General features: G+C 45.6%; 1 protein-coding gene across 1 annotated transcript in view; it reads right to left on the bottom strand.

Annotated features, from left to right (window-relative positions):
* Positions 1 to 12,696, bottom strand: part of DTNB (dystrobrevin beta) — a 184,683-nt gene that overhangs the window by 134,248 nt on the left and 37,739 nt on the right. The window contains exons 7-8 of the mRNA XM_086461751.1: positions 11,473 to 11,639; positions 1,515 to 1,639 (exon numbers count right to left, since the gene is read on the bottom strand). Coding sequence (XP_086317877.1) covers positions 1,515 to 1,639; positions 11,473 to 11,639 — 292 coding nt within the window. The remainder of the gene's footprint in view (positions 1 to 1,514; positions 1,640 to 11,472; positions 11,640 to 12,696) is intronic.

The following is a 12,696-nucleotide window of genomic DNA, read 5'->3' on the forward strand; positions in this document are numbered from 1 at the left end:
CAGAACACAGACCTCAGCTCTGGGCTGAACAGCAGCACAACAGATGACTTTTTAAAAAAAAAAAAAAAAATAAAAATTTGAGTGCAATTTCACCGAGAAAGTCAGAACAATTATATTCCATTAAATCGGATCAACTCCCCTCGCTGCACAGGACTAAAGCAAGCGTTATAAAAGTCAGTAAATATTCAGTGAGGCGAGAACTGGAAAAAAACAATCACACAGCTAAGCAGGAATTGGTAAAGCTCAGAACTACGCTGTTGGGGAGCCCAGCATTGCAACGACTCCTCCATGTCAAGTTACAGATCTTCCATGCTTTTGGCAAAAGAAAGCCACACGAGTGTTTTACCACCCTAGGATGAGCCTTCCAAACCTCACCTGCCCGGCACCGCGACAAGCGAGCCTCCAGCTTCTCCTTAGTGACCGCCACAACTGCTAAAGGAGCGCGTAGAACAGCCGGTCTATCAAAACCCCACGGCATTGGGAAGGGCCAAAGCACACCCTAACACTGAACAGAGGTGATAAGACATTCAGATTTGAACCCCTTGGTTCTCCGTTCAGGAGAAAACAATTCAAGTAGAATCTGGTATTTATGACATCAAAAGAAAACCAGAAGAGCATCAACTCCACTTACTCCCAGAACTGCAGATGACTCAATACTCATGAAAAGGGAAGTCCTCCATTCCACATAAATTATATCCCTTTGCTCTGCTCCTCTCTCCTCACTCTCCTCTACAGCACATGCTTAAATGTAGACATAAGAAAAGACTGAGACTTCTTCCCAAGACTCTGTCGGACATTAAATCAGATCTACTTGGAGGCTTAGTTTATTATACGTACACAGTAACAGGAATTTGTTTGAGGCTTTTTTGTCCCAGGCTTTACTTTTGATGTGAAAACTGGCCAACAGGGGAAGCAGGCTGATTTCAAGCCTGTTCAAGCCAACACCGGTACAATGGTATTTCATTAAAATCATTCCATCAGTTCGACAACAAGGTCAGAACGAAAGGGTAACAGTAATGCCATTGAGCAGAGCAAGGGCAAACCTCTCAGTCAGACAAAAAACACTGTAAAGCCAATGCTCCCAGGCAGCAGCACCAAGCTAAACCCTGCTACTGCCAATATTAGGCAACATTAGCTTGCCAATAAATACATTTCTATAATATTTGTTTGTATAATTTTAATGTACAATAAATGAGAAAATGGAGTCTGATCCAACACGGTGATGTGCAAAAGGTCAGATTGATTCGTACTTTGAAATGCTAACAGATGCGAGTAGGATCAGCAGTCAGGCCTTAGTCTAACTGCACACAAACATACCCTGCATCTCTCTTCTTGCTAACAAGATATTCCTAACAAAACAAATCATTTTCCAGCGAAGCACCGATAGCAGTTACAGCACTGCAACTCCACAGTTCGAACCCGAGGGCTCCTGTCTGCCAGCCTGTCCCAGGGTCAAACACAGCCTTGCTTCGCATCGCTGATTAAGTGAAAAACAGATTCAAATAGATACTCACACTATATGGGCAAGATCAAGTGGCTTTTCTGGCTGCTCAGGAAATACAGGACGCGGTGGTTCTCTACTCGGTACGCAACCAAGCGATTTACTAATTGCATGGCTCAGCTTCTTTGCAGGCGATTTCTGTTTTTGAAAAGAACAACAAAAACCAATTGACTGCCATGAAGAGCAGGTAATACGTGCAAGCAGGTAACAGACAAGTCTAAGAAAAATGCATAGTACTAGAATATTTGGAAATAGCCAGTTATGTTATTCCATTGATCTGGGAAATTAGTACAGGCACTACCTAGGTGAACAAGTTGGGGTTTTTTGGGTGAGGGTTGTGCTATAATATTGAAAAATGAAAGTAGTTTAACAAAAGATGCAAGATGAAGAAATAAACCAATTATCTGGTGTTTCTATCAGGAATCAAACCAAGGGGCAACCGTGTCCAGTTAAGGGATTTCTTACACTTACTCACAATGCCCTCTGAACACAGGCACTGCATTTTGAGGGGAGGGCAGGGGAAGGACAAAGGACCTGGTGCACGAGTAGGTGCAAACCCTGCACCGCGGACTCACCGCCTGCCAGCACGGCGCTCACCCCCCAGCTACCAGAACCCAGAGAGAGCTGGTGCTCAGCCCCCTCCCTCCGTCCTTTGCCAGGGCCATCGCTTTTGAAAGACGACTTTCAAATTGTTTGTTCATTATGGGCAAGGCCAAGGCGAACCACAGGGTTAAGATAGATACAAACAACTGGTTTCTTTATTTTCTTTCACAAACTCACTAACTAACCTCACGGGAGCAACTGCCTGGGGATCACCTAAGGAAGACGGAAAGGCTGGTGACAGGCCTTGCCAAGCACACAAGAAAGGACGGCTGCCCTGAGTCATCTGCTCAAAATGTGGTTTAAATCCAACGTTGACTTACAAAATTCAGTCTTAAAACGTTATTGCAGCCACCAAACTCCCGCCAGTGGTGTGGGAGGTAGCGCTTCCACGGGAGAAGTAACCCGGCGGTTCTGTTTTTCCCACCCAACGCACCAACGGTCGGTGGGGGTGTAACCTAACGGCTAGGGACTCCTGTCTAATTTTGTCACTACTCCTGTAAGACATTCCAGGAATCAGGACCGATTCTCAAGGCACATTCAAATTAAAATTCAGATTAACACTGATTTAAATAGAATGCAAGGCCACCCAGGACAGGAGTTGCACATACAGTTAGAGTTAACAAAAACCAGCGAGTAGCGATTACTAATATTTACTAACGACGAAATAAACAATTAGTAATTATTGTGAGAATATTCAGTGAGAATCTTCAACTCTGGGCCTCTTGGCTTTGGCAAGACAAAACAGGCAATAATGGCTTTTTTGAGTGGAGGAGCTATGCGTGAGGACGCTGTCCCCTCTGTGGATGCACATGGTTTGCAGCAGATCAGGACGCGTGGTAAGTATAAAGGAAAACACTAACATCAAGTGGAAAACAGTGAAAAAAGAGAAAAATTTCTTTCAAATTAGAAAAGAAAGGTGAGCTGGATGCTTGTGAGGATATATCAGGATAGCTGGTTCGTAACTGAAGACTTACTATCCTCCTTCAACTACCATACAACTCAAAGCCAGTGCTAACGGAGAACTCTAAACACCATGAATTGGTGATGAACGCAGTCCTGGGAAACCAAGAATTACTCATGGTCATACTCTTCCCCGGAGTACGTGTCAGAGAAGATTCAAGTGGCAGCTACAGTCAAGTTCCAGCCACATGCCTCCAGCAGCATCTAACACTGCTTTACCATGCGTACTCTGGTCTGAAGACCATACTGCTTCACAAATTAAATCCATTTCTCAGGATGTTGCAGCCCAATCCCTTTCAGATTCTGGCATTTTTATTCACCAGCCCACAGATCCCACCTGAGAAGCAGCAGAATGCAGGAAGGCCATGGAGGACCAGCCCTCTAACAACTTCAGATATAGGCGAGAGGGGCAGCTGATCTGCCCAATATATTATCTTTGGCTTTGGCAGACAGAGAGTCTTGGCCCTATCAAAGCATCACTGCAAAGATCTTGTGATGGGTATAAAATTCTTATCTCCTCTGACCAAGGAGGGCTTCAGTAGGCAGGACATCAAGACAATTGACTGCTTCAGGAGAGTCTCCTGTAGGGAGCTCCACGAAACAGCATGTCCAGAAGCACTTCAGCACTCCAGCACGGAACAGTAAGTGCTACAAAGACTTACTGATGGCAGGCTGAGGGGGTTGCTTTTGGTTTTTGTTTTTGGTTTTTTTTTAATGTGTTGAGAAAACCTGGTAGATGGCAATTGATCCTCACCCACAGCACCGGAGTGCACGGCACTCTCACTAGGAAAGGGTCTACAGATGATCAGACTTCAATTACCTTGAAATCCTGTGGAAAACACAACCCAACCTTTATATTACTTCTTACTAAGTCCACAGTAAAATTTAAAGTATGCACACAAATGCGCTGATACTAAAAGGAAAAAATCTAGTTTTCCTAAATTAATTCTTCTACACGTTGAAAATTTCCACATTTATTTCTCTCTCTCAATTTATTCTCCACCACTTCTCCTTTTAGAGTATTTCCTACTTTACCCTTTACCCTGTTTATCTTTTGGTTTCTGCACAGACCATCTATTCTCAGCGTGCCTTTTCTGTGACCTCCACTTTGCAGTATTTTTAGGCTATTTTAAAGGTTTTTTCCCATTGTGGTAACAAACACTATGTCCTATTGTGCTGCCCCACCATTTATTTTGTCAAACAAATGCAGTGCTGTCTAGAACGCTCTACAATCAAGTCACTGCTGCAGCTTCACTTTCCGAAAATTATAGGGGAAAGATAATTTCCATTGATCCCAACTCTTTGATAATGCTGTTCTGCGCGCAGCTGACGGTGAAAAGGGCACGGCAGGCTGAGCGAGCGTGCTACTTCACAGCCAAGTATGCCTCCTATGGGTGCCTCGTTGCCCTGAGAAATGGCTATTTTTTCTTCCAATTAGCCGAGTTCTACTTTAGAAATTTCTAATAAAATTAGAAAATTATAAATCTTTCATCGTTGCCGCTGATGTTGACCTCCTGCCCGTTGGGTACTGTCTGTGAGCACCTCTGCGCCCTGCAGAGCCGGATACCGCCCCTTGGGAAACGCAGACAGCGCAATCAGAAAGACCCAGAGCACCGTAACCCTCTCACCCAGCACCGCCGCTGCAAACCCACCAAGAACACCATCCCCGTCCCCACCACGGGCACCGCCCCTGCGAACCTCTCCAGGTAACGCCACCCCCTTGCCCGTCCCGAGCGCTACTGCGTTTTCACCGTCTTCTTCCTCCCCAGCTGTTCATCTTGTTTCTTCTTGACTTTAATCTGCATTTGGAAAGAGCTGGGGGCAAACCATGTTTCATGAAGTACCCGTGACTTTTGTCACGACAGCCCCGCAGCCAGTTTGGAACCTGGATGTACCACTGCAAAAATTCCCACTGCTAATAAATTTTGACTCCAACAAAGCAATTAAAACTAATAAAGAATTTCAGGCTTTGAAAAAGGTTTCACACATCCTAGAGTCCAATTTATGGTCTTATTTACGTTCAGCTTTAGACGGGAAAACAGCGGTGTGCCTTTGTTTTCAGGGGCTTTCAACCACTCAACGCTTCCTTCTGCTGCAAAAGCGTAACTGTAGAAACGGGCCGACAAGGCGCTGCTTCATCCGCCGGCTCTCCTGGGAACGGCTCGCAGGCAATCCATTTTGTTTGGCTTCCTAAACGGGCACGGCCCATGACTCAGCAGGATTTGCACCGCCGTGGCCATTACAGCAGCCTGACGGGAAGTGTGGTTGACGATCCAAAAAAAAAAAAAAAAGCCAGGCGCACAAACGAAACAGGTGCTCTTGAGCCGGACACGGCGCTTCAGCGACCTCCCTGGCCCCAGGTACTCATGGGTTTAGTCTTCCTCCCAAACGTTATGTCATACAGCAACTTTCTTTCCCCCTTCACCGATCACCTAACTGCCGAAGCACGCATGAAAGGGCTCTTCTCCGCACCGTGCCCCGAGGCTGATGAGACGCAGGTGTCAGTTTGGGTGCAGCAGCGCGCTGCGGTTCCGAGGGCCTTCGCAAGGAGCAACCGCGGCGCTTCTTGCCAAACTCCTGCTTTTCAGCACAACAAACCTTTTTACATTTTACAGTCTGTCTCCTTCAGCAAACTCTCTCAGCCTTTTACATATCCAGACCTATCAGTGGAGGACACTTATCTCTTTCCCAAGTCGATAAATATTCAAAAGAAACAGTTTCTGCTTCTTTTGCATCATGCACAGAATAACAAAACTTGTGAGAAATGTTTGCCAGCAGCTACAGAAGGTGTTTAAGGAAGCAATGAATCTTCTAAATAGCTACAACTCCATGCGCCGTGACCGGGCATCCCAGTGGATCCCCTTCCTTTTGAGCCGGTTATTTCAGAGATCTATTTTTGGGTTTCCTGTCTGCTGAAACACCTATGAAGTCTGGCGGCAGCGGCAGACTGCTGAATTATGGATGGATCCAGATAGCCAGATCTGGTTCTGTAACATCACTTCCACCACCACTTTCTAGATGATACATTTTAATAAATTTTGCAACTGAAGGAGAAATCGAGGTCAGAACAGATCAGGTGAACATTATGAAAGGCATCTTTCCCCAGGCACAGCGCTGGCTGGCATGCCCGCTCTCTGCAGTGGTAAGCTGCAAGACCACATTCCTCAGCGCTGCTGCCCAAGTTCCTCAAGTAGCAGCAGTCAAACACCCTTTTTGTGATCCAAAACAGTGCCTACCTACCAGCAAGGACATCTCCAGGTTCCAGAGAAAGCTCAAAAAAAAAAAAAAAGTAAAATAAATCCTTCGGAGAGGCTGGAATGTTTGTTCTCTTTTGTAACATAGGAAGTTGAAGGAGGCCCTGGCTCTGCCTGCAGAGTCCCCAGGTGATTTCCCATTCCGCCTGCAGAGCCCCAAGGGAAGGGTAAAACACCTTCCCTGTTAACCACTGAATCACCCTCCCTATGGCGCTCACCCTCCGTTAGAATCGAATGCAAACCAAGCGCTAGGGTTGGGTTATTGCAGTAAACGTATCCCTGGCACAGCAGTCATGGACTGTCCCGGACCCCACATTTTTTATTCCACACACAATCATGTTTTTATCCAACTTGGTTATAAATAAAGCATGAACAAAATGTAACTTCTGGAGCGGTGCCTGCATCAGCTCTCAACTAGATTTGCCTACACAGACAATCACTGGAAGCACCGGAACGCACGCACCGCTCTTCCCCAGCGGCGGCAGCGGGGGCAGACGCCCGCACGTCGCTGCGCTCTGCGGGGTCTGGCTCGGCTCCACCAGCGAGACACGCACGCTGCTCGCTCGGCACCTGCTTTCCCACAGCGGGGATTCAGCTCGCTGTGCTGGGAGAGGAGGGAAACACCGCGGAGGGACCTCCTGCCAAAACCACGGCAAGCGCCGAGGGTGTACGGTCTTCACCAGGTTTTGCCTCAACCGCGCTGCGCCGGTGCCTGGACAGGCGTTACCCTGGAGCTGCACAAAGGCACAGGGCTGAGGTACGTGCATCGAATGCAAATGGGCCGACCAGTTTCTGCTGGGAAAACTGATTCGCTATCGACAGATACCACTGGAAAAGGGTGTTACATGTGCAAAAGAAACGAGACATTCCCAGTAAAATGCAACTGTGATGTTCCCTGTGTTCGGAAACCCATTGCATCCCTACCGTGTGTTGACAGATCCTTTTCATTTCAGAATGGTTTACAGGTCCTGTCTCTGTCCACCTGCCTTCCTATCGAGGGCCACATCTGTAAAAAACCAGTACTTCCACCACAGAATTAAAAAGCTGGAAACTACAAACTAGGTTACCAACAGTTGTCTTTCTACCCTTTTCTAAGCGTCTATTTTATAAATCACATCCACCTCTACCAAAAGGGTCTAGTAAAGATCTAAGATGGGCTGGGAAATTTGTAGGTAATAAAAACTGAATTGAAACTTGGTTGGCAAGAACACCTGTTGGAAAATCGAGGTTTTACAGTTACCTATTTCTCTCTCGCTCTTTTCCGCCTCCCCTCCAATATCTGTCTCATTTTACTGACACTACTTGTAATATCACACACCACACAGGACGCAAACCCGAAGGAAGGGAGCGTATCCACCCTTCTTCCCCACTGAAAGTGGATAAACAAGCAAAAAAACTGTCAGTCAGCGTGCAGAGACCTTCCCTCTTCTCCCAGCAGAGGAATTGTGGCGAGCAGGCGAGCGGATCAAGCAGATCGACGCCAACGGGGCGAGCGAGCGAGCGAGCAGAAGGGTACGGTGAGAAGGCAGCCGGGGCACACGCACCTGCCTCCAGCCCCTGGCAGAGAAGGCAGAGGGTCCCCCCAGATGTCGGGGCCCCCGCTCCCGCCTGCGCGAGGGCAGCGTGCCCTCTGCTGGGAAACCTGGAGTGCGAAAGGGGTTTGCGCAGCGCTGGAAAACAGGAGCCCATGTGATGGTGGAAGGCCTCACATAGGCAGCAACGTGACGGGGATGCAGAGCACGCTGCTTCATACCCTGCTCCCTTTCGGCTTGTTTCTGGGGGACTGAATAAAAACGCGCTCAGATTTTTCTAATGTAGTCTAAATGGGAAATTAAATGAGGCAGAAATATGAGAGAAGTAATTCTAAGAGCAAAATCTCATTAACAGCTGCTTACAGTATTGCTAGACTTTAACTGGGTAGATAAAAGGGTCTGTCTTTTGTTTTCGATCCGATTAGTACCCCCTGTAATGACTTCCCAACGGAAGCCACAGATATTATCACTATAGAAACAACTGAACATTGGTTTGGTTTGTTGATGCACAACCCAAAGCCTCCATGTTAAGGGCAGTTATAAGTAACAACATGCCATTATTCACAGCAGGAAGAGTGTCTAACTCAACTACAGGTGAGAAGCAGCCATCAAAACTTACACCCCAGGTATAAGCCTTTAGGGTAACTTGGCTATTTTAACGTTTTACCTGAAATTATGCTATGATGACAGAGACGGCTTAAGTTTAGCAGACTGAACAAAAAATAAACAAACAGAATGAACAATGACTAATCTACACGCTTTCAAAATGAACAGTCTGATTTTTCAGTTCTGCTGCACGTACATAACTAAATGAATCAGTGTTTAGGGCTATTTAATAACAAAAAAATTGAAATAGCCCAGAAGAAAAAAAAAAAAGGGAAGTGTTTAAAGGTTTTTTCCCCTCCAAACAGGCACCAACAAGCAGTGTGTTCATGCAGCAAAACCTCTTTCAAAAACCAGTTTCTACCTGAACTTACAGATATAGATAATCACTACAGTAATATATATATATAAATATATATTTCAAAAATCAGTACACTATGTGATTTATAGTATCAAAAAAACTATCAAAGATACTTCAGAATTTCAGAAAAAAGTACCTCATGAAAATACTTCTTAAGGCTTACTCTGGATCTTGGGGCTCCAAAGCTCTGAAAAAACACTACACAAGACTGAACCAGCAGTACCAGTCACCCGGCTAATGAAGGCACAAGTGTCCTGCTGAAGATGGACATGAAAAAGAGGCTTCAGATTCCCTGACCTCAGTGAGTGATGGATTTCACTGTCTGACATTTAACTAGCAACAGGGTCCGCATCCAACACCAAGATACTTTTTTTTTTTTTTAAGTTAAGAAAGACTAATTTTCAATTTTCATACAATTAACACACAAGACCTTCAAAAGTGAAAAGATGAGAAGAAAAAATACATAAGAGCCCTCTCTCAACAGGTCCCTCTTCCACACTCAGGTTATAGGAGACAACCCAGACTGTAGATGTATCTTCTATACCCCTAAGGTTTTTAAGTCCCTTTAACACACTTTGTTGCTTACAAACCCCAACAAATGGTTAAAAAGTCTCAGAAACAAGTTTCTAGAGCTAGAGACAGAAATACTCCTTTACACTACGGGAACATAAACGCTCCTCATGATTACCTTGTTGATTACTGAAATGCCTCAAATTTCTCCATTTTTGTCCTTGATTTCCATCTTTTGTCTTTGCTTCACCTTCAGACAACCTTTAGCCTCTTAATTTCACCTTTCTTCGATTTGGATGCTGACTATTCTGAACAAGAAATGTAAATATCTCCTTTGCTCTTCACGCCTGTTGTTCTTCTGGCTCCCGCCCAGGCATAACGCCGCGGCTGCACCACACAAACCTCCCACAAACAGATGTGCACCAGCGCGCCTTTGGAAAGCGCTCCTTCCATCCCACCTACCGCCGCAACCTCTTACTAGCATGAGGTACGTCTTGTTTCTGTGCAAGCCAAATTTGCTGCTGCTAAAACTCCTTCTACAGGCTTCTGGACCGATTGTTTTCATGCATCAACGTTTTCATTAGCTAAGACATTAAAATCTAGTCCCTTTCAACTGTCACGATGGTTTTCCATACATTCTTGCCTTTTGTTCCGTAAAAACTCTATTTCTCAGTACCTTCTGCTGTTTCCAGCAATCTTCTACTTCCAGTTCTGCGCTTTGTTTAGAGTTGCCTCTGTTTGTAGGATTCCCTCTTCTCCTTCTCCATGAAGAGTACGGAAGGAAACAACTCCAGAGCCTCTACCAGGCCCTGATGGCAGATAATGTGAATTCCTGGTCTCCAAAGCAAGGTGCCTGCACCCAGGCTGTCCAGTAGGCATGGGTCCTCGCCTGCCTCAGCTCCTCAACCCTCAGGAGCTGCTCGGTCCACGCTAAAGCTAGGTTCTGTCCTGACAGTCCTGCAGTTCGGAGCAGCCCACACCCTGCCCCGCTTCATCTACCAGAAGAGCCACAGTCTGAATATCCTCCGTTTGTGTAACTCCCCACTCCTCCGATTCACACTCTAGCTTCAAACCGACTTGTTCTGTACAGCCTAGTAGGGATCAAACGCCCCAAAGCTGACGCTGAAACAAAAGGGGATGGCGGATTCACAGGCCCAGTGCCAGAACGGGGCACAGTTCGTCCAACCTGACTCGCTGCAGACACAGGGCAGAGCCTTCAGGAGGGAACACCTTCCTTGGAGTCAAAGCTACTAGTTAGATAGCTCTTTGCAGTAAAAAACGCAGACTGGATTTATCTATACTTAAGGGGATAATAATCTACTGGTATTTCAGATTAACCATTCCAGAAGTTTATTACCCACATGGTTAAAAAAAGAGCCAATATTTAAGACGGAATTTTCCTATATTCGCCTTCCAACTATGGAATGGTATTAAGCCCCAATTTTCTAAATTAAACAGTAATACTATGATGACTCTTGCTCATGGAGATAATTACTAATTATAATCCAATCATCCTTTGAACTTCTCTTTGAATAAGTAAAAGGTTGGTCTCAATCTTTTGCCATAAAAATAGGTTTTTATATCTAAAATCATCTATTATTTCTGGAGATGTGATTATTATATAGTCATCTAACTGAATGTTATTTCTGACATAATTTCTTTAAGGCTTTTTAGTTAAGAATTTTCAATGCCTATCTACAGTTGGCAGGACAATGACAATACTAAAGTTTTCTCTCAAAGAAGTAATCTCTTTAAAGATGCCACTTGGATAAAGTTCCTTTCTAAGTACAGCATTCGCGCTAACTGGCTCACCTTTCTGGGGAGGAAGGGATTGCAGCCTTTGAGTCTTTTTAAGGTGGAAGAGAGGAAAATACAAGAGAAGGAGGACTGAAGCAAAGAGGGGAAGAAAAGGCGTGTTAAGGCCTTGCGAAGGACAGCGCTGTCTTGCGTGCTTTAAACAGCACCCAACGCAGCGACAGCCGCCAATGAATAAACAATAGGCAGCACCACCAGTACAGTTTACCTGTTTATACGCTAGCTGAAAACCTTGCAAAGTCCTACTGTGCAGTTCTACTACAAAAACTTGAACTTTCAGAAGAAATCAGTACAGAGGTGGTTGTTTCAGCACGACAAACAAAGGCGAGTTACCCAAGAGGAATGCTCCTTCATCTGATGCTGGTTGCTGTGAGGACCATTCGCATGGCCACGCCAAAAACAGTTTTGACAGAGCTGGTAGTTGTGGCACTGCTGGCATCGGTACCGGAAACCCATCATGCTCTCACACCGGCAATACGAACATTCCACGGGATGGAAGACTTGGAGATGGGGAAGGAGGAGGGGGAAAAAGAAAAAAAAAAAAAAAAGAAAGAAAGAAAAGCAGTAAGTGAACTTTAGGAAAACCTCAACCATCGAATTTCATTGGAGCTTCCAACCCCACCCCACCCCACCCAGGTTCTTAACCACTAAACCAACTTGTTGTTCCGAGAAGGTCATGGATTTTGAGTGCAGAGCAGGTAATTTTGGTCAGATTAACCGTAAATTTAAGTTGCTGATAACAGCAGCTATCAAGTTCAGTATTTCTCCTTCAGCTGTCTCCCTCCTCAGATACTCTCAGACCCACAAGTCCCCTTGAAAGCCCAGCAACACCGAGAAAACGCACACGTGTGGACAGGGAGAGCAGAAAGGTTGTATTCACAAGGTTAGTTTCTGCCTGAGGGGATCACTTTGCCCTGGAGTCAGCTGGGAGAGCTTTTCCCACAAGAGGCAAATTCAGAGCACCACCACGGGCTTCTGCTCCGAATCACCTCTCACCGAGGAACTTCCCTCACTCTCCCCCAACCATGAGCTGCCTCTTGTACCTCTACAGCTTAAACTGAAGAAATCCCCAACGCACCTCCACATCTGAACATTTTGAGAACTGGAAAACTAAATTAGGTGTGACAGGCAGAGTCACCATCAGGAGCAGGCTAAATAAATAAATAAATGCTGCTTCCCTCCTCTTCCACCCATGAGCCATCAATCACAGACTTGCTCCATTTCAGAGAGAAGGCTTCAGAACGAACAAAGGAGGCATGTGAGAATGAGGTGAAGGAGATCTCTTACTGTGTCAAACGCATCCTCAAAGGTGAGACACGGGAATGGAAGGATGAAGGTGAAGGTGAACTGCAGGAGCGAACGGTTGGACACTGCTGGGGGTCTAGAGCGTCAGGAAGTACAGAGAGGTATAAATAACGTGCTGTGGAGAAGACTGCAGGAAAGAAGAGCAGCTCGCTGGTCAGCTGAAACTCTTAGACATGCCCGTTACAAACTACTGAAAGACGTAAGAGAAAGAATTGGAAAGAGTCTGAAGTTTTGATCCACGGTAAAGATTAT

This window comes from Leptosomus discolor, chromosome 2 (genome assembly GCF_034619465.1).
Source record: "Leptosomus discolor isolate bLepDis1 chromosome 2, bLepDis1.hap2, whole genome shotgun sequence".
In the NCBI taxonomy this organism is placed as follows: domain Eukaryota; kingdom Metazoa; phylum Chordata; class Aves; order Leptosomiformes; family Leptosomidae; genus Leptosomus; species Leptosomus discolor.